Source organism: Babylonia areolata, chromosome 18, assembly GCF_041734735.1.
Source record: "Babylonia areolata isolate BAREFJ2019XMU chromosome 18, ASM4173473v1, whole genome shotgun sequence".
In the NCBI taxonomy this organism is placed as follows: domain Eukaryota; kingdom Metazoa; phylum Mollusca; class Gastropoda; order Neogastropoda; family Buccinidae; genus Babylonia; species Babylonia areolata.
The window spans coordinates 52865192-52888279 of NC_134893.1; the positions used below are offsets into that span (position 1 = coordinate 52865192).

The 23088-nt window shown below is 41.0% G+C and overlaps 1 protein-coding gene across 6 annotated transcripts in view; it reads right to left on the minus strand.

Moving 5' to 3' along the window:
- LOC143292894 (centrosomal protein of 112 kDa-like) overlaps positions 1-23088 on the minus strand; it is a 98198-nt gene that overhangs the window by 9937 nt on the left and 65173 nt on the right. For 3 of the 6 annotated variants that reach the window (XM_076603566.1, XM_076603560.1, XM_076603563.1), the window contains 15 exons: positions 21410-21488; positions 19438-19481; positions 14396-14462; positions 13901-13950; positions 13581-13667; positions 12884-12983; positions 12286-12404; positions 10389-10532; positions 7998-8152; positions 5111-5240; positions 4302-4394; positions 2969-3028; positions 2668-2747; positions 1012-1147; positions 66-173 (listed from right to left, as the gene is read on the minus strand). In XM_076603566.1, the coding sequence (XP_076459681.1) occupies positions 66-173; positions 1012-1147; positions 2668-2747; positions 2969-3028; positions 4302-4394; positions 5111-5240; positions 7998-8152; positions 10389-10532; positions 12286-12404; positions 12884-12983; positions 13581-13667; positions 13901-13950; positions 14396-14462; positions 19438-19481; positions 21410-21488 (1452 nt within the window). The remainder of the gene's footprint in view (positions 1-65; positions 174-1011; positions 1148-2667; positions 2748-2968; positions 3029-4301; positions 4395-5110; positions 5241-7997; positions 8153-10388; positions 10533-12285; positions 12405-12883; positions 12984-13580; positions 13668-13900; positions 13951-14395; positions 14463-19437; positions 19482-21409; positions 21489-23088) is intronic. The other 3 variants (XM_076603564.1, XM_076603565.1, XM_076603562.1) reach the window with 2 other exon arrangements.

Here is a 23088-nt window from a genome sequence, read left to right on the forward strand (position 1 = left end):
AAAAATTGATCAACACTTTTATTTCTACACTGCATGGAGACAGGAACAGTTGCAGACTCTCTTACCTCATGTTCGTGTTTGTACTTCACTTCGTCCAGCTGTCTGGTGTATTCACGGCTCTGTTTCTCTCTCGCCTGTTTGGACTTCTTCAGGTCTGCCTCCACCTGTTCCATCTGGCACACACACACACACACACACACACACACACACACAAACACACATACATTCATAATCACGTTTAAGTTCACACACACACACATACCCCAACCCCTCCTGCCACCTACACAAACGCACATGCATGCATGTGTTTGTGCGTGCATGTTATTTTGCATGCATGCACACACAGACACACATACCCACAAAAAGCACACACAAGCATACCCACACACACAAATACGCCCCTCTCCCCTCCCCCCCGCCCCCCACCCACACCCATCACAATCATCTCTATTCATGTACATCAAGTGTATCTTTTGCACATTAAGTCTTTCTGGCTTTGAGTAAGGTCTTTAAAAGGTGTCAATGTGTCTTTGAGTCTGTGTTTGGGCATGTGTATGTCTCTGTATGTATGTGTATGCATGCGCACATGTGTGTGCATGTATGCCTGTGTACATCTTGGCCTGTCCCGGCCTAACATGCTTTGTGTTGCATGGAATGAGTGCACCTGGTTTTATCTTACCTTGCTATTCTCTTTGATATACATACAATTTATTTAAACTGTTGACTCTCTCTCTGTCTCTCTCTCTGTCCCTTTCTCTCTCTTTCTTTCAATTCCTCTACTCTTTTCATTACTCCCTCACACTCTTGCCCACCCCCCCACCCCTCCGCACATCCCCTCCCCCCTCTCTCTTTCTCATCCCAATGTTCTCTTTTTTTTTATGCTTTTTTTTTTCTCTTGAATTTGTTCCCCAGGGCTGGGTGGAAGAAGGCATCCTTGTTATTGTGTTTATCTCAAAAACCTCTGGAAAATATAATTTTGCTCGCTTGTTTGAACATTCATCCGTTCTTTACCTGTTGCCTCATGTCGGCGTAGATGTTGGCCTGGTTCTTCTCCACCTGCAGTTTGAACTCCTCCAGGGACTTCTCCGCCTGGGCGGCCTGCTCTCTGCCCGCCTCCTTCTGCTTCTGCACCTCCCCCTCTTTGTCACTGAAACAACCACGCGTCTCTTCTCTGAAACAACCATGCATCTCTTCTGAAACGACCACGTGCGTCTCTTCTGAAACAACCATGCGTCTCTTCTCTGAAACAACCATGCGTCTCTTCTCTTCTCTGAAACAACATGTCTCTTCTCTGAAACAACAATGCATCTCTTCACTGAAACAATGACGCATCTCTTCTCTGAAACAACAACGTGTCTCCTCACTGAAGCAACAACACGAAACAACAACGCGTCTCTTCATTGAAACAACAACACGAAACAACAATGCATCTCTTCACTGAAACAATGACGCATCTCTTCTCTGAAACAACAACACGTCTCTTCACTGAAACAACAACACGTCTCTTCACTGAAACAACGTGTCTCTTCAACGTGTCTCTTCACTGATACAACGAAGTGTCTCTTCTCTGAAACAACGACATGCCTCTTCAACGTGTCTCTTCACTGATACAACATTGTGTCTCTTCAACGTGTCTCTTCACTGAAACAACGACGTGTCTCTTCAACGTGTCTCTTCACTGATACAACATTGTGTCTCTTCAACGTGTCTCTTCACTGATACAACATTGTGTCTCTTCAACGTGTCTCTTCACTGAAACAACGACGTGTCTCTTCAACGTGTCTCTTCACTGATACAACATTGTGTCTCTTCAACGTGTCTCTTAACTGAAACAACGACGTGTCTCTTCAACGTGTCTCTTCACTGAAACACCAACGTGTCTCTTTTTTAACATGTCTCTTCACTGAAACAACAATATGTCTCTTCTCTGAAACAACAACGTGTCTCTTCTCTGAAACAATAACAACAACAACAACAACATGTGTCTTCTCTGAATGTGTCTCTCTCTGAAACAACAACAACAACATGTCTCTTCTCTGAAACAACAACAACAACAACAACAACGTGTCTCTTCTCTGAAACAACAACAACAACAACAACATATCTCTTCTCTGAAACAACAACAACAACAACGTGTCTCTTCTCTAGGTAAAGGGTCGGCATAGGAAGGCAGGGGCCCAATCCTCTCCTTCCGCTGTTCGAACCTTCCCCTACTGATATCAGGTACCCACCCCCATTCACACCTGTGTGGAGTGAGGAAAATCGAAGTAAAACGCCTTTCAGAAGGTCACGACACCATGCCGAAACGGGGTCCGGCCTTGAACCCTGGTGACTGGTGATCACTGGGTCAGAAGTCCAACTGCCAAACTGATCCTGCCATGATGCCTTCTTCTCTGGATACTCCGTCTAGTTACTGGTCTATGTCTCCCTCACATCCAAAAATCAAAATAATGCACACACACACACAAAAAAAACAACAACAAAAAAGAGCACCACCCAAATAAAAAAACAAAACAAAAAAAACCCAAAATCAACATGCTGAACAAACCAAGAAGAAACTATAGATACAAAGACATGTAGATATATGTAATATAGAGAGATAGACAGAGAGACAGAGAGAGAGAAGGGGTGTTAGGTACGTATATCACATATTTTTTATGAACTTACTGCAAAAGCTGTTCCAAGCGAGACAGTTTGCGTTGCATCTCTTGCTCCAGCTGCTCCAGTTCTTTCTTCATGCTCCGTATCTGTTGAGAACACATATACACATTACAACAAAAAAAAAAGTGTACATTTCATGTCTAATTCTCTGTCAGTTTTCAGAGATACTTTTTTTTTCTTTCTTTAAAAACATTTCTTCTTTTTTTTTTTTTTAAACCATAAGCAAGCTGGAGACACAATGAAGGGGTAGGTCCTATCTATAGACACCTCTACTAAGCAAACAGAGTGAGCAATCAACAGGCCCTACCTGTTTGTCATGCAGGTTTTCCAGGTGTAACTTGTCCTGCTGGTGCACCTGTTCCGTCTCCTGAAAGCAAGGTACAAAAAACATATACGTCTTCTTCTCACACACACACATTAAAAAAACAAGAGAGGCAAGGCCTTCAAGACTCACTTGTGACAGAGTAAAACACACAAGCTTTTTATGTACTGAGTATAATTTCAAAATGTAATGTTTAAGGTGAGAAAGATCAGTTTAAAGCAAATTAAGTCCCCTAGCATAATTACAGAGTAATTTCCCTTGTTTACTATCTGCACCAAAACGTTTGCAAAATAAATAAAAATTCCATGCTTAACAAAAGAAGTACCTGTTTGAACAAAAAATGATAATAATGACTCCTCTAGTTGTTATGTCAGAATAAGAGGTCAAAGTGCCAAGTTTAGAGAATACAAAAAATATAAATATAACAGTAAATGCAGTTTGCATATAATTAGGCTTCATTTTTTATTTTTTTGTGCCTATCCCAGAGGTGCAATATTGCTTTAAACAAGATGACTAGAAAGAACTGAATTTTTCCTATTTTTATGCCAAATTTGGTGTCAACTGAAAAAGTATTTGCAGAGAAAATGTCAATGTTAAAGTTTACCATGGACACACAGACACACGGACGGACACACACACACACACACACACAGACAACCGAACACCGGGTTAAAACATAGACTCACTTTGTTTACACAAGTGAGACAACAAGAAAACCAATTGCTGACCAATGTTACAATGAAGCAAGTGTGAAAAGTATCAGAAAAAAAACAAAAAAAACCGTTAACAAAAATCAGGTACCAAGAACAGTCGAACAAAGCAATATCACACAAACTACACGATCTGTCAATGAACCTGCATAATGCAAGTATGTAAATTCAGCAGTAGGAAAAAAGAATACTGACACATAAGCAAACAACCCTCCTCACCCATCCCCCCACACATGCTCTCTCTTTCACACATTCACAAAAGAACGAACACACACACACATAAACATAAACACACACACACACACATCACTCAAATATAAACACACACACCTACACACACATCCATCCACCCACCCACCTACACACAAACACACACCCATCCCCACACATGCACCCCCTCATCCACACATACCCCCCTTCCAACTCCACCTCTTCCCCCCTACACACAGACACACACATCCACCCCACCCATCCACACACACACACCCATCCCCACACATGCACCCCCTCATCCACACACCCCTCCCCCGACCCCCCGAACCCCACCCCTTCCCCCCCCCCACACACAGACACACAAAATCCCACAGATCCCCAAGCCCCTAACTGACCCTCATCTGTCGCTGTCTCTGTTCCTCAGCGTCCTTGAGGGCCTTCTTCAGGTAGTCCACCTGCTGCTCCAGGTCACTGATGGTGTCTGCTGCCTGAAACCACACGCACATCACCACACTGCTCTGTTGTCTTCAAAGTAAAAAAAAAAAAAAAAAAGTTCACGGCTTCTAAAATCAAACCAGTCAATTGTTACTCGCTTAAACTCTCACACATACGATGGTACTTTGATTCTCTCGCTCTCTCTCTCTCTCGTTCGTGCATGTGCGCAGGCTGGCATGTGAGTGAGTATTATTATATGTATACAAATACGCGGGAATGCATCTAGATTCCAATTTTCTATTCTTTGATCCAACTTATTTGTGGGGAGCAGAGCTTGAAATGAACATGTAAGCTTATTCAATAAAATGTCATTGGTTCATTGCGTCTCTCTCTCTCTCTCTCAGACATACACACACACACATGCACACTCTCTTTCTCTCGAACTCTGTGGAGATTTGAAGTTGTCTCCCCTGGTTTGCGTTTCCATATTTGACAACTGATTTTAATCTTCATACTAACCAGTTAAAGATGCTTGTGAAGATAGGTAAGATTTAGAAAAAAAAAAAAAAGACACAACAGAGAATAAATAAACCAACCAACCAACCCACCACCCAAAAGCAAACCATAAAAAAAACCTTCCACTCTGAGCCCCTGTACTCAGGAGGTAGAGCGCATTTCAAATGTCCATTCTTCTTCTTCTTCTTCTTCTTATCACTATCCTCATCATCATTATCATTATCATTGTAAATACTATCCCCAGAGGGCTGACCTTGGCGGAGGCGATGCTCTGCTCCTGTTTGAGGAACTCCAGGCTGGCCTCTGTCTTGTTGCGTAGCGTCCTCATCTCGTGCTCACTCGCCTCCAGCTTCTTCTGGTACTCCCGCTCCAGGTGGTTGTTGCTGCACACACACACACACACACACACACACACACACACAGAGTCACACGCACACATACACACAACACACACACACACACACACACACACACACACACACACAGAAAATCATCACACATCCTGTCTTCATTTTTTCTCCTTTGTTGCTCATAGCACAGCCTGCCTCACAGGGCCATACCATGGCTGAAAAACTGGAAGGCAGGCACACCAGATGGAAGAGAAAGGCTAAAGAACAACTGGCGCAGAACAATCGAAGGAGATCTCAAGACCCTGGAGCACACCAGGGGTACCATTCAGAGACTGGCCATAAAATTTTTTTTTTAAACCCAGACAAGTGACGTTTCTTCATTGCTACCCTAATGCTAGAGGGCACAACAGGTAGTAAGTCTGTAAGCTTAAAAACTGTAAATATCAGTCCTGTAGGACCTGAAAAATAAACAACATACAGCAGTAGATTATTCAGGATGTGAAGGAGAGTGGTTTCAGTGCTGTGGTCAGCATGACAGGCAGACTGAAGAGTGGAGGAGACTGTTGAAACAAAGGTGGTTGTTGAGCTGCTTCAGGACAGATTTTTCAAGGAGTTTGGACAGGAAAGGAAGGTTAGAAACTGGTCGATAATCTTTCAAAATGTTTGCATCAAGGTTGGGTTTCTTCAGAAGAGGCCGGATGATTGCAGTTTTGAAAGTGGATGGAAACGTTCCAGTGAGAAGGGATGAGTTGACAATATTGGTGATTGTGGGGAGAAACTGTAAGACACACTGGGAAAAGACAGAGGCTGGTATAGGATCGAGATCACAGGATTTTATTGTCATTTTATTTCATACCGTGTATACTGAAGGACATCCCGCCATTCCCACTGTGGGACACACCCTTTCACACATTCACTCACAGACATTTTACCAATGTTCACCATGCATGCTCAGGACAGTCAATAAGTAAATACACCAGCCACTGTAGCCTTGTGGTCAGTGTCTCAAACTGACAAATGGGAAGACACAAGTTAGAATCCTATCCTGGGCCAAAATAAAACCACAGTGGGCTTTTTATTGTGATTGTCAGATACTAAAGTGGATGGCTTGGATTCAAGAGCCAGTTCCCTCGAAGTAGTCAGACTGCGGCAGGTGAACCCGAGTGTAAGCTGTTCACAGGGAATTCAGGAGTTATGGGATGATACCACTGAAACAGCCTGACAATGGAATAGCAAAAACAACAAAAAATTAAAAAATAAAAACAAAAAACACAAAAAACAACAGAAAACAAGAAAGGCAAGGCCTTCCAGACTCACTTGTGATACACTTTAAAAAAAATCCATGTTTTTATGTATTGAGTATAATGCATTTACTGTTATATTTATATTTTTTGTATTCTCTAAACTTGGCACTTTGATCTGATATTCGACCCAACAAAGGATCTGTCATTATTATCATTTTTTGTTCAAACAGGAACTTCTTTTGCTAAGCATGGAAGTTTTATTTATTGCAAACGCTTTGGTGTAGGTAGCAGAACAAGGGAAATTACTCTGCTGGGGAACTTAGTTTGCTTTAAACTGATCTTTCTCATCTTAAACATTACATTTTGAAATTATACTCAATACATAAAAAGCTTGGATTTTTTTTTTAAACTGCATCACAAGTGAGTCTTGAAGGCCTTGCCTCTCTTGTTTCAAAATGTAATGTTTAAGATGAGAAAGATCAGTTTAAAGCAAATTAACTCCACTAGCATTACAGAGTAAATTCCCCTTTTACCCTCTGCACCAAAACGTTTGCAAAATAAATAAAAATTCCATGCTTAGCAAAAGAAGTTCCTGTTAGAACAAAAAATGATAATAATGACTGCTCTAGCTGTTGGGTCAGAATATCAGATCAAAGTGCCAAGTTTAGAGAATACAAAAAATATAAATATAACAGTAAATGCAGATTGCATATAATTAGGCTTCATTCTTTATTTTTTTGTGCCAATCCCAGAAGCGCAATATTGTTTTAAACAAGATGACTGGAAAGAACTGGATTTTTCCTATTTTTATGCCAAATTTGGTGTCAACTGACAAAGTATTTGCAGAGAAAATGTCAATGTTAAAGTTTACCACGGACACACAGACACACACACACACACACACACACAGACAACCGAACACCAGGTTAAAACATAGACTCACTTTGTTTACACAAGTGAGTCAAAAACCTGTTTGGCTAGGCAGAAAGCCAGAACTGAACTCCCTTGCCAGAAATACTTCAGGTCAGACAGACTTCTTCATGTGTCTTTTGTGCTGGTTCTAGCTCCGAGAAATGGGATGATTCTGTATTGATTATAATCACATTGAACTTTTTAAAACTGCATTTAGGTTCTCCTACTGGTTGAACAGAATAGTGCTTTGAAGATTTTGCTTTGAAGATTTTGTATATATATTACAATTCTTGTGAGGTATAAAGTTTGCTGGGGGAGATAATAATGATGCCATATCAGCCTTCACCATTTTAAAAGGTCAAACAAGATGTCCTCTGGCTGTGAAGTCGGTTTGTATGGCATGCGTGTGTGTTTGTGTGTGTGTGCGCACATGCATTTGCATGTATGAGTGTGTGCATACATGTGCTTGTGAGCATATACATGCATGTGCAAGTGTGTATGCATGTTTATGTGTGCATGTATATGCATATGCGTGTGTGCATATATGCGCGTGCTTGTGTGTGCATGCGTGCGTGTACATGTGCCTGCACGTGCATGCATATGTGCAAACACACACGTCTGCACATGCCCTCACCGGTGTTGCTGCTCATCAAGGTCGGCAGTCAGCTTGTCGACGGTGCTGGCCAGCTCGGCCTTCTCCTTCTCCAGAGCGCTGCGCTGCGACAGGGTGCGGTCCACCTCCCCCATCAGCTGCTGCACTCGCGACTCCAGATCCTTGATCACGCTTGTCTGGCCGGGGCAAAGAATTCACCACGCATTAATGAATTAATAAAAAAAAAAGACACACGGTAAGAAAGGACTGCCATTCTTGTACATTGTTTTTGGGTTGTTGTTTTTTTTTCATCTGCGACTCCAGGTTCTTGATCACGCTCGTCTGGTAGGGGCAAAGAATTCACCACGCATTAATGAATTAATAAAAATTAAAAAAAGACACACGGTCTGCTTGTTTTGGAAGAAAGGACTGCCATTCTTGTACATTGTTTTTTGGGGGTTGTTTTTTTTTTTTCATCCGTGACTCCAGGTTCTTGATCATGCTTGTCTGATTGGGGGGTGGGCGGCAACAAATTCAGCGTGCATTAATAAATTAATAAAAAGACACACTATCTGCTTGTTTTGGAAGAATGACTGCCATTCTCGTTCATTGTCGTTTTTATTGTTGTTGTTTTTTGTTTGTTTTTCTTTATCACAAACACCACAAATGAACTGAAGAACAAGTGCTATTTCACGTAGATTGGTTATGTAGCATACACCACCACAAATAAATTTCTCATTTGTGAGATAATAAAGTGTTCTGTATTCTGTGTGAAACTACCTGTAAAAAGTCCAATAACAAAGTATTCTGTATTCTGTAAGTAACTACTACTGGAAAGACAAAAAACTAAAGTTTATAAAAACCTTTTGGGTGGTAGTTGAATCCTCTTTGTTTTGACACGACGTTTTGGACCATAGGTCCGTTGTCAAGTGATGAGAAGAGGACAGTGTGAATAGGAAAGCCTATGTGAGGAAAGGGTGATGACATCTCACTACTTTCTGTTTTGATGGGCCATGCACACTAAACACTTGCTGATCACCATTCAGTGCCATACGTACTCACTCACACATACACACACACACACACACACACACACACACACACACACAAAAATTGCATACACCTATATATTGCTTCTAAAAAGAGGGATAGGAGGTAAAGAAAGAATAAGGACAGAGAGATCAAGGCAGAATGGCCCAGGTGCTAGACGTCAGTGACTCTGATGTTCAATCCACTCGGCTGTGCGGTCCCCAAGCTGAGATTCTTGCATTCTGTGGCCCACACCACAGCTTCACCCATGCAAGAATCTCAGCTGTGTGGCAGAACCCCAGTGACAGCACGTACAGAAAGTACATGGAGAGCCGCGTCATTGACCGCTTGGGGACCGCACAGCCGAGTGGATTGAACATCAAAGTCACTGACGTCTAGCGCCTGGGCCATTCTGCCTTGATCTCTCTGTCCTTATTCTTTCTTTACCTCCTATCCCTCTTTTTAGAAGCAATATATAGGTGTATGCAATTTTGTGTGTGTGTGTGTGTGTGTGCGTGTGTGTGCGTGTGTTTGTGTGTGTGTGTGTGCATGCGTGCGTGCATGCGTGCGTGCGTGTGTGTATGAGTGAGTGAGTACGTAATGCACTGAATGGTGATCAGCAAGTGTTTAGTGTGCATGGCCCATCAAAACTGAAAGTAGTGAGATGTCATCACCCTTTCCTCACATAGGCTTTCCTATTCACACTGTCCTCTTCTCATCACTTGACAACGGGCCTATGGTGCGAAACGTCGTGTCAAAACAAAGAGGATTTAACTACCACCCAAAAGGTTTTTATAAACTTTAGTTTTTTGTCTTTGAAGAATCCTGCAGTCATTCTTGTCTTCTTCCCTACTAATGGAAAGACCAGTAACAAAGTCTCCTGTATTCTTTAAGAAACTACTTGCAAAAAGTCTGTGAAAAAACAACCACCAACAACGACATGAATATCATCAAAGACTGAAGAAAAAGCCTACAAGTCAGGTATTACATTTGAAATGAGTGTGTTTAAAAAAAAAACACTGCTTTTTAGAAATGTTGTTTGTTGTTGTTGTTTTTACTTTTTAAAAAGCTGAATTTAGATCAACGACTAAACTACTTGTTCTCTCATTCTCATGTGTGTACATGAACACATACACAAACACATACACGCAGGCAAACACACAATATCCATGAAATGAATTAATTCTTTATCCTCAAGTAAGAGATAATGAAGAAAAAGAAAGAAAAAAGACAAATCAATAAAAAATAAAAAATAAATATCACACATAATTTCTCTCTCTCTCTCTCTCCCGCTCTGTAAATATATATATATATATGTATATTAAATCTATATCTTTCTATCTATATATACATATATCTAAACTATGCACATATAAACTTGAGCCAGTGAGGTGCCAGACGTACAGTGGAGGCTGCCTGCTGGTTGTACTCAGCGTCCATGCGCTGCAGGCGAGCGTTGGTGTCGTCCAAGATCTCCTGGATGTTGCGCGTGTGCAGCTTCTGCAGCTCAAACTTCTGCTGCTCAAAGTCCGCCTCCATGTCGTGGATCTGCACACACAAAACACACAACATTCTGACATCATCAACTTGTCGGTGTACGGTGAGGAAATATTCTCTACAACGATTAAAGGTCAAAGTCATTCGGATGAGACGATAAACCAAGGATAAACCGTGCATTTAGTGCGCATAAAAGAACCCATGGCAACAAAAGGGTCGTCCCTGGCAAAATTCTGTAGAAAAATCAACTTCAACAGGAAAACAAATGAAATTGCAGGCAGAAAAAAACAAACCAAAAGAATGGGTGGCGCTGTCAGTGTCGTGACGCGCTCTCCCTGGGGAGAGCAGCACGAATTTCACAGACAGAAACATGTTGAGACAAAAAGAGTAACACAAATACAAATACAAGATTCAAGGTCCCAACGTCTTCTTCGGCCATCGGGGGGCAGTGAGTTTCGTATGCACTATGGCACTATGTCTAGGGTCTGGCAAAGGACGGCAGGACCCAGTCCCCTACTTCCACCCTTTTAACCTTCCCCAACTGAGGGCAGGTACCCATTTACACCCGGGTGGAGTGAGAAAAGTTGGGAGTAAAGTGCCTTTACCCAAGGACACAACAGTGCTGAAATGTGGCCTCGAACCTTTACCTCTGGAGAACACTGGATCACAAGTCCAAAGCCTAACCATTACTAATTTTGATAAGACAAGGATCTGGCCACACAATATCAACCTGTGGGTGCGTGAGGAAACAAATGTCTTCCAAAGATTGTAAGCGTTGATTAAATGCAGTGATAACAATAACTGCACACATCTTGATCAGCATGAACACAGCCGATAATGACAGCAAAAATATTCAGTCTTCAAAGTTTGGACAGTCAGTTTCATCAAGTAAAGACAAATACATGACTCAACTCTGCCCTCTGCAAAATGAAACCAAATTAAAAAATTTTTAAAAAACACCAAAAACACCCAGAAAAAAACAAACAAAAAACCACTGGACAGTCATCTATATCAAACAACGACAAAACAAAAACATGACCCTCCCCTGTCCAGCAAACAAAAGCAACGAAAAAACACCCCACAAAATCCCACAAAACCCAACCAACAACAACAACACAAAACCCCACAAATCCCAACCAACAACAACACAAAACCCCACAAACCCCAACCAACAACAACACAAAACCCCACAAATCCCAACCAACAACAACAACACAATCCCAACCAACAACAACAACACAAAACCCCACAAATCCCAACCAACAACAACACAAAACCCCACAAACCCCAACCAACAACAACACAAACCCCCACAAATCCCAACCAACAACAGCAACACAGAACCCCACAAACCCCAACCAACAACAACACAAAACCCCACAAAACCCAACCAACAACAACACAAAACCCCACAAAACCCAACCAACAACAACACAAAACCCCACAAAACCCAACCAACAACAACACAAAACCCCACAAAACCCAACAACACAAAACCCCACAAAACCCTACCAACAACACAAAACCATACAAAACCCAAACAACAGCAACAACAACAACAAAAAACCCACAAAACCCAACCAACAACACCAACACAAAACCCAACCAACAACAACACAAAACCCAACCAACAACAACACAAACCCCTACAAAACCCAAACAACAAAAACCCCACAAAACCCAACCAACAGCAGTAAGCACAAAACCCCACAAAACCCAACCAACAGCAACAAGCACAAAACCCCACAAAACCCAACCAACAGCAACAAGCACAAAACCCCAGAAGACAGAAAAGTCAGAGCACCCTCTTTTCATATTCGTTGCGCTGAGTCTCACTGCTGTCTTCCACCATCTTCTTCAGTTCGCTGATCTGCTTGTCCTTCGTCTCCCGCATCACGCCCGCCTCCTTCACCAGTGTCTGAACTGCAGCACAAAAGCAAAGTAAAGCAGCAAGGCCTTCAAGACTCGTGTGTGTGTGTGTGACATCCATACATCATTCAACACAGGAATAATGGAATAGATTAATAAAAAATAATTTTTTAAAAAGAAATTAAAAAAAAAAAAAAGCACTGCAATGCAGGTAATCTTGCAACAGGACATTTCTATGAGTTTTACTTCTGAGCTGCAAAAGAAACCCAACAGTATACCACTGTTGAAAATTAAGAAAAACAACAACAACAACAAACCAAAACTGTGAGTGTGAATGTTATATGTGTGTGTGTATGTGTTAATCTTTAGTGAAGTAAAGTCCCCTGTCCCCTTCAATGAAACGGACACACCTAGACTTCACATTTCTCACATAACGCTACAGGAACACACAAGACACTGAAGCAGTGGTACTGAAGCAGCGAAGAGGTGTTTCTCCCTGAGCAGTGAGTAGCGACGTGACACAAGGCCAGTACCTTTTCTCTCCAGTTTGGTGATGGTCTCCTCCAGCTCCTTGGTCTTGCTGCGGTAGTGGCTCTTCACGTCCTCTATCTCCGAGTTCTTCCGGTCCAGAATCTGCAGGCAGACAGTCAGGGGCATGTCAGTGCATGCGTAGACATATCTGCATGTTTTTAGGCACGCAGACTCATGCACACAAATGTATATCAATAAACATATGTACACACACATACAACAAGGCAATGCACATTCACACACACACACATACACACACACACACACAAAAGCCAATACGCATACACACACACACATGAGTACACACACCACAAACACATGTAAGTCAACACATACATTATGGACACACCTACACACACACACATACAACAGACACACACGCACAAAAGTAATCTAATACACATATGTGAACACACACAAAGTCAGCGCACACACAGTATTATGTGAGCCAATACAGTTACACACATCCTGGACATACACACACACTAAACACACACACACACATACATACATTTAACACACATACACATGCACACACACATACACACACACTCACACACACAAACGCACACACACATATGCATGCACACACATGCACAAGCATGCACGAACGTGCATGCACACATATGCACATACACAAATACTCATGTACACACACACACACATGCGCGCATGCACACACACACACACATCCAGTACCTTCTGCACAGCAGTATCATGTTTCTGTTGCAAGCGAAGTTTCTCTTCATGATACTTGGCTTCAATCATCTTGGTCCTCAGAGCAATCTGCCAGCAGTCAGCAACTATCGTCAGCAAAACTTGTTCTTACTGTTCAATGATACACAGGCAAGTGAACATGAATAATAAAAAGTGCCTGTCAAAAACACTAAAATAATAAATGCTAAGCAGACCACACACACACACACACAAACGCACACACACACACACACACAAACACACACACACTTCCCATGCAACCCCAACCCCCAGCCCACCCACACAATGAAACAGACATTTACCTCTTTATCTCCTGGCTTGGCAATACTGGTCTCATCATGATAAAGAGTCCCTGTCAAAAGTGAAGAAGGACAATGTAGAGGAAAAGCACACACACACAAAAGCATGTAAATTTACAAGAAAAGTCAAAATCAAGAAAAGAAAATCAACAAGAAGTCCATAGTTTAACATACAAAGACAGGAACAAACTGAAAGGACACTTGCACAGCATTAATCTCTTTTTTACACACACACACACACACACACACACACACACACACACACACACACACACACACACACACAAGCATGTACCCATGCACACACACACTGACATGCACACTTCACCATAACAGAACTTGATTAAGCTTTACCATCAATACTGTTGCAACAAATACAAAAGCCACCAACACAAAAATCTCAAGCACAAACCTGCACTGCAAAGTCCTACAACAATAACAACCAGCAAGATTTCACAGCTGGGTGACTGACAATTTATCAACTGAAACGGTGCTTACCTTTGGCGAAGGATGTGGTGGAAGATGCAGTGACTCCCAGAGGACGAGTCCACTCCATGTCGGACTGCTGAAACACACACATCACCATGCCACCAGGTCAGTCATGGTCCAAAAGGGTGCAACAACCGAGTGGTTAAAGCACTGAACTTTTAATCTGAGGATCCCGGGTTCGAATCCTGGTTGTGGCGCCTGGTGGGTTGAGATTTTTCTGATCTTCCAGGTCAACCAATGAGCACACCTGCTTGTGCCTTAACGTACCCCCTTTATGTGTATATACATGCAAAGATAAAAAAAATGCATGTCAAAGATCCTTTCATCCATGTCAGTGTTCAGTGCATTTTGGGAACAAGATCATAGCAAGCGCATCCCCAAAATGAGCATTGCTGCCTGCATGGTAGGTAAAACGGTCATCCATGTAAAAGCCCACATGTGCACGTTAGTGAAAAGTGAGAGTTGCAGTACATGAATGCAGGAGAAGAAGTCATGGTCACAGCATCCAATTCCTCTGCTGAAAATGGAACACCTGAATCCATATCAACATGGGAGAGACTTTGTTTTCCTTTCGCAGAAAATATCTGTTATCTTCTGTTATATATAAGGAAAAAAAAAAGCTTCTTAAATTTCTGTTTTGATTTCCACAGACATATGCCAGTGTGTGCTGTTGTATTTCTATGAATAACAAAAAGGGGGTGGGGTGGGGGAGGGGGGGAGGAAGGGGTGGGAGGGAGAGGGGGTGGAAACATCTCTTTGTTAAATTGAGCAAAATAAAACTAAACATTACTTTTTCTTTTTTCTTTTTTTTTTTTAAAGTGTTTTCCTTCTCAAAGACTTGATCTGAAATATTTCTGTTTTGGAGACATCTCCTTTGGGACAAGAGTACAGAGCTTATCCTGCTTTGGTTGCAGAGGCAAGTTTACAGTCACATGGATCATACATTAGAAGTGTGGAGTGATGGCCTTGTTGTGATATATTCACCTAGAAAGTGAGAGAATCGGATCACAAGGGATCGAATCCTACACTCTCCAGTATTTTTTCCCCCTTCCACTAGACTCTGAGTGGTGGTCTGGATGCTAGTTTGACAGCAGACAAGAACTTGATCGTATGACAACTGCTGCATTACCTGTGATCAGTTCGAATCAAGCCACTAATTCAGTTTCCTCTGTTTTTGGCTGTTTCCATCCTGTCACAGAACACGAACTAAAAAAAGGTAATTTTAAAGGCAAAACTGACCACCTGCCAACTTGATCCCATCCCTACCTCTTTGTTAGTTGAAAACATTGACACTCTTTTACCCACTTTGACACATATCGTAAATGGAAGTCTTCTGTCAGGTTCTTTCCCCTCCAGTTATAAAGCCGCAGTTGTAAAACCACTACTTAAGAAACCCTCTATGGATCAGAATGTTCTACAAAATTATAGACCAGTCTCAAACTTATCTTTTATGTCTAAGGTCATTGAAAAAGTTGTTATGAATCAGTTATTTGTACACCTAAACTCACATTCCCTGCTGTCACCCAACTAGTCAGCATACAGACCCTCACATAGCACAGAAACTGCACTTCTCAAGGTCACTAACGATATTCTTTTGGCACTAGATCAAGGTCATGTTTCTGTTCTTACTTTGTTAGATCTCAGCGCAGCGTTTGACACCATAGACCATACACTTTTGTTGCACATCCTTCATCACTGCTATAGGGTTTCAGGATCAGCTCTTTCTTGCGTCAAAAGCTATCTTTCAAGTCGCATACAGACAGTCATTATCAATAATCACTCATCGCAACCAGCACCTGTTTCGTTCAGAGTTCCACAGGGTTCTGTGTTAGGTCCTTTACTCTTCATCATGTACACCAAACCTCTTCATACACTCATCCAAAGTCACTTTGTTTCCAGTCAATCTTTCGCAGATGACACGCAGCTTTACAGAAATAGGTCAAACCATACAGACTTTACAGTCATGCATCACAGATGTCAGATCATGGATGACAGATCACAAACTCAAACTAAACGATAAAACAGAAGCACTTCTCATTCACTCAAAGCGCTCATTTTCTGATTTGCCTAAGCTTTCATCTATCCTGGTAGGGACCTCAGACATATCTTTCTCAGCATCAGCATGCAATTTAGGTTACATGCTCTCTGATGACATGACACTTGACACACACATCAACCACATTTGTAGGTCAGCATATGCATCACTCCGACAAATCGGCAATATCTAACCGCAGAAACCACAAAGACTCTGGTCTGTTGTTTTTTTTTGTTTTTGTTTTTTTTTGTTCTATCTAGACTAGATTATGGAAATGCTCTTCTTGCTGACAAAGTAGTTGCAGAGAAAATGTCAATGTTAAAGTTTACCACAGACACACAGACACACACACACACAGACAACCGAACACCGGGTTAAAACATAGACTCACTTGTTTACACAAGTGAGTCAATAAAACAATATCTGGCCACAGGCTGTTCACTTTTCTTCTTCTTCTTCGTTAGCGGGCTGCAACTCCCACATTCACTCATATGCACACAAGTGGGCTTTTACATGTATGACCGTTTTTATTTTGCCATTTAGGCAGCCATACTCCGTTTTCGGTGGTGTGCATGCTGGGTATGTTCTTGTTTCCATAACCCATGGAACACTAACATAGATTTCAGGAGTTTTAACGTGCATATTTGATCTTCTGCTTGCGTATACACAAGAAGAGGGTTCAGGCACAAGCAGGTCTGCACATATGTTCACCTGGGTCATTGGAAAAATCTCCACCCTTTACCCACCAGGCACCATTACCGAGATTCAAACCTGGGACAAAAAGGCCAATGCTTTAACCACTCGGCTATTGCGCCATCAAGGCTGTTTACAATTAGTGACAAGACAGCCTTTCCTCACCAGCCTCTGTCCTTTGGCATAAATGCTTTTGAATAAAAAGCTGTTTTGTTGAACGAGTTATCTTTCTGGTCGCACAACAGGGTTTGGTTTTGTGATTGTTGTTTTATTTTTGTTTTGTGATTGTTGTTTTAATCGACAGCATCCTGAGTGAAGCACACACACACACACACACACACACACACACACACACACACACACACATGTGCCTGCACAAACACACACACACACACACACACTCTCACACACACACATGTGCCTGCACACACACATGTGCATGCACACACACACACACACACACACACACACATGTGCTTGCACACACACATGTGCATGCATGCACACACACACACACACACACACACACACATGCATACTGACACACAAACAAGTATGTGCACACCATAACTGCACACATGAAAAGCGTTTACCTCTTGCAGTTATGTAAACGATAAAAACCAAAACAAAGAAAAGACTATCATGGAAAATAAAAGGCACAGTAAAACAACAATGGAACTTCACTGCCAACAAAGCAAACAGCATGAGATGAAGCAAGTGAATCAAGATGAAAATGCACACTCCCAAACAAACAAAAGAAAACACACAAAAAATAAGAAGAAAACAAATGTGTTCAATTACAATAAGCAGAATACTATAATTTGTACAGATATGTCACAAGTTAAATGCATGTCAGATTTCTAACAAGTGGCTGTTACTGAAAGATAGCAAACAAAACTTATCAAGTAGAGATATGCTGCTCAAATAAAAAACAAAACAAAAAAGAAGAAAAAAAAGAGTATAATATATCCTCTGCTGTCTACATGTTTCTTACCGATGCTAATCCCCACCTTCATGCTGTATATATGTTCAAATCAAAAAGACAAATAATCTCAACGTTTAGTTACATACACATAATAATATCTATAAAGGAACAGTGACACAGTGAAGAATGCTTTCCATGTATAAAATGACAAGGTCTCAGAATTTTTTATTTTCTGCTCTGTCCACTGATAGGAGGCACTGTGGTAGATTTGGTTAGGTGGACTTCTGATCCAGTGTTCACCAGTGATCAGGGTTTGAGGCCCCATTACACCATGTTTTTTTTTGTGTGTGTGTCCCTGGGAAAGGCACATTTCCTCCTATTTTCCTCACTCCACCCAGGTGTGAATGGGTACCTGACTTTGGATGGGGGAAGATAAAACGGTGGAGGGAGAGGATTTGAACCCTGCCTTCCTCGGAGAGGCCACACTGCCCTGATAGCTGTAAAAGGCAATGGGACCTCTAACCCTTTAACCACTAAACTTGATGAGCGGTCAAAGTATTCATACTTCATCCTGGTGCAGCAGCTACTGATCTCATGCATAAGAACCCACAGCATGGCAAAATGTTGCAGCAAACTTGAGTTCTGGATGGTAAACAGAACATATGTGTGAGACAGATGGCAGAAAAAAGGGTCGAAATATAACGCTTGCATGCTGCTAACCTTGTTAAGTGTAGCCTGAATTTCATGCAGAGAGATGTAACCGTGACAAGAATGTTACATAGTCCACTACAGATGAGACACAACCACACATTGCAATACTAAGCTACTCCATGCGCTACAATACCTCAAGCAAAAAGTTCTCAAAACCGGCATGAATCTACAGTAATTAGGATTATGAATCTACACTCATTATATAGATGATCAGCAAGCACACTATTTCAGCAGCAAAAGTCAACCAAAACAAGTATATCGACCATGCAATTTGATACACTGAGGTTGCAGATTGAAAGAAAAGGTTAAGATGATATGATGAAGTCAACCAAAACAAACATCCCAACAGTGCAGTCTGATAAACTGAGGCTGCAGGTTGAAAGAAAAGGTTAAGAAGATATGATGAATATATACTGACATCAAAAACAAACCAAAAAAAAAAAAAAAAAAGAGTTAAATCAAGAACAGAAATGGAATATGTTTGGGTGAAAGAAAAGTCATTACTAATAAGATAATATGATCACAATAATTTACATATTACCACAATAATGATAATAACAATACTCACTGCACTCAGAATATGCCTCTAAATTACTAGAGTAAAGTCCAACTGTGCTAGTCATACTGAAACCAGAAAGCAAATCTACAAAACACAGGCACATGTTTATCCACTGGCAAGCAACCTACCTCCCTTACCTTGGTTTCTGGAGAACCACGGCTGGCTCTGACATCTGCCACAGAGGTGACAACACTTAGGTACTTAGGTACTTCACACCTATCTTCTGACTATGTGCAAACCTTAGATAAGGAACATAGGTATTTACCTATCTTGTGGAGAAACTTTGGTGCCTTTATCTATCTGACTTACGTACTTCACACCTTTCTTCTGGCTACAACCTTAGATGAGAAACTAAGGTGTCTACCTATCTTGTGGAGAAACTTTGATGACTTTTTCTATCTTTGAGAACACCTTTGACATTTAGTCCTATCTTAAAGAGAAACTTTTATATCTTTACCGATCTTCTCTCCAGGAGCAAAAAACCTAAGTGAGAAAATAAGATATTTTACCTATCTTCTTGCTGTGTAATATAAGATAAAATTCTCACCTAAGATAAGATACATCAGACCACAGATAGACCACAGATAAGAAACAGTTTCACACCAAGTTCACAAACGTTATAAGGAACTTTGGTATTTTTACCTGTCTTCCACAGAAACTTTGGTATTTTTTATGTTATAGCCAGGTAAAAAAAAAAAAAAAAAAAAAAGGTAAGAAAGCCAGATATTTCTACCTATCTTTTGTAGAAACTAAGTTATTTTTACGCATCTTTTCGAGAAACTTAGCATTTTTAGCTATCTTCTTGTCAAGTATAAGCTTTGGTATTTTCACCCATGTTCTTCAGAAACTTGAGTGTTTCAACCTATGTTCTGGAGAAACTTGCATGTTTTTATCTATCTTCTAGACAGGTACAAATCCCAGATGAGAAAACCCAATGTGCTTCAGTATAAAAAAAAGACCTGGTTCAACCTATATATCATTTCCATCAAAATCTGTGAAAAATCATCAGTTTGACTTGACTTGCCTTATTAAAAAACACCTGTTTGAATTTATCTACTGAGTGCAAAAGACTGATGAAAATGTTAGGTTTTTTTCGTGTTTAATTTTTGTTTTTGTTTTTCAAAATCAGAAGACTTTTCTTAATAGTTGTTCATTTCCGAAATTTAAAAGATTTTTAGATTTTTTTCATTTTCAAACATCAAAAAAAAAAAAAAAAAAAAAAAAATCAACATATTATTTTATAAATTCTAAATAGTTGACTTTCATTTGTTCATTTTCGGCTTTATTTTTCATTATGTTTAATCTTTTGCAAATTCAAGAACTTATAGAATGGTTCATTTTTTAAAATCTAAATCTATTCTCAAATATTTGTTATAAAAAATCAAGAACCTTCTTTGCAAATGCTCATTTATTCTTTAAGAATAGAAGACGTTTTGAAACAACCATACACATTTCAAGTTCAAATCCTTTCATAACTATTTGTTCATTGCCTGACATAAGAACTTTAGGAAAAAAAATGTTTGCACATTTTCAAAGACCAAAATTCTTCTAAAAAAGTTTCTTCCTTTTCTAAGAGTGAAATACTTTGTTAACTATATATTCTTCATTTTCTTAAATCAAAAGCCCATTTAACTGCTTTTTCATTTTCTTAGTTATTTCTTGAATGATCCTGACAAACTGTGAAATACCACTGCAGCAAAATAATGAGCACTCCAAGTTTAGTGTGACCATATGCCCTGCACCAAAAATCAAGATCACATTTTTAAGTAAACAATTCAATTTTTCCCTCCAACTTTTTTTTACTCATGTCATGGGAAAGATTCTACAGATCATGATAAAATCTGAATTGAAATGATACTTTTCTGTGTGACTGTTGTTAGCGGTCACGGAAATAAGGCCAGACATTCACTGGTCATATTCTAATCTTTTCTACTGACAGTACATAAACTGAAAATTATCTAAATTCTTTTACTCTTTTAAAACCCAGGCACATATTTCCTAAAAAATAGACAAACAAACAAAAATCCTACTAGCTAGCTCCTCTTCCCTTGCCCCACCCAAATCCCAGAATTCCACTTCCTACCAAACACAGGAACATACCTGGAAGCTGACGGCGCTCCCGGTCGGTAGGAGAACGACTGCGAGGAGGGGGGCTCTTGACCACCAATCTCACATCGTCCTACAACCATAGCTCCTTACACTGTAGCGCATATGCTCATTTCCCATTTGTTTTCTATCACACACTTTTACTGACACTTTAAGACAGCGATCCACAGTCAGACACAGTCAAACAACAGCGCAGTGTGATTCATAACGGAAATACGCATCTGATACATGTTCAGTTACCCATGTTCAGACAGCTGGAGTCAGTCGCACAGTCAAGTCTGCTGTCATCAACAAGCAGCTGGGGGCAACTGCCAGGTGCAATAAAGAAAAATGAAACGCTTGACCAGTGTCATGCAATACGCAATTTGATTGGCTATCATATATACCACTGTCGGACCAAAAAATAGAACAGGTTTAATCTCCATGAGACATCAGATCCCTCTCAGTGGTGCTGTAATTTTCAGTCCTGGAAACATGCTATGTAATGCCAGTGTTGTGAGACAGTGCCTGACAGTGGATCGCCCCCTTAAAGGCAAAGGGTGACATAACATTCATCTGAATGAGCAAAATGACAGAGGTTAAATAGCGCAAAAAACAACAACAACAACAAAAAAAAAACCAACAACAACAGCAAAACAACAAACAAAAAAAACCCAACTAGTTCTACTGGATATTTCATTCCGCTGTTACAAAACAATCAAATAAAAAAACAAAAAACCATGAGATCCATGTCTTATATAGTCAACCAAATTTACGATGCACAATGAAAATACAAACCAATAGGTCAACTTAAGACACACATAGAGGGGAGGGTGAAAGGTGTAAGAAGAGAGGGTATGGGGGAATGGGGCTGTAGGGTGGGTATCACACAACAGAAAGACAATAACTGAAAAAAATAAAGCAGTGGGGAGGCAGGGGTGCAGGGGGGTGGGGGGGGGGAGAGAGAGAGGCTTGTTATTTACAAACCCCATCCAGAAATACATGCAAAACAAAAAGCGAAAAGTCCACTTTCCCTCATAATATTCCAGTTACATTCAGCAACAATACTGTGTTGCAGCAGCTTGTGGTGAGGCATAGCAGGCTAGTTCTTTGGCTGGAATTATTGTGAGTCAAGAGGTGTGGGCTTGTGAGTGTGTGTGTGTGTGTGTGTATGTGTGTGTGTGTGTGTGTGTGTGTGTGTGTGTGTACATGTGTGTGTGTGTGTGTGTGTGTGTGTGTGTGTGTGTGTGTGTGTGTGTGTGTGTGTGACCTGCATGCGTATGTTTGTGGGTATGTGTATGTATCTGTGTGCATGCCTATAAGCAAGCACACACACACACACACACACACACACACACACACACACACACAAACACACACACCACGAGAATTTATGAACACAATAGCCTAAACCACTGATGACAGACGACCCGTCAAATCAAAACAAATCCCACCACGGCTCAATCCTTGTTTCCCCCACACAAAGCCCTGGACAGGTTCACACCCAGGGAAATCCACACCCTCCCCATGACCTCCTCCCAGCTCAGCACACTGGACCACTGAAAACAAACCCTGACCACATGGGGTGCTGGCATGGGGGGGGGGGGGGGCGCCCACAAATCCATCATCTGCTGACGCACATTTTACTCCAAACCTTTGTGCTGAGCCATGGCCCTTCCACGACTAAAACCCAA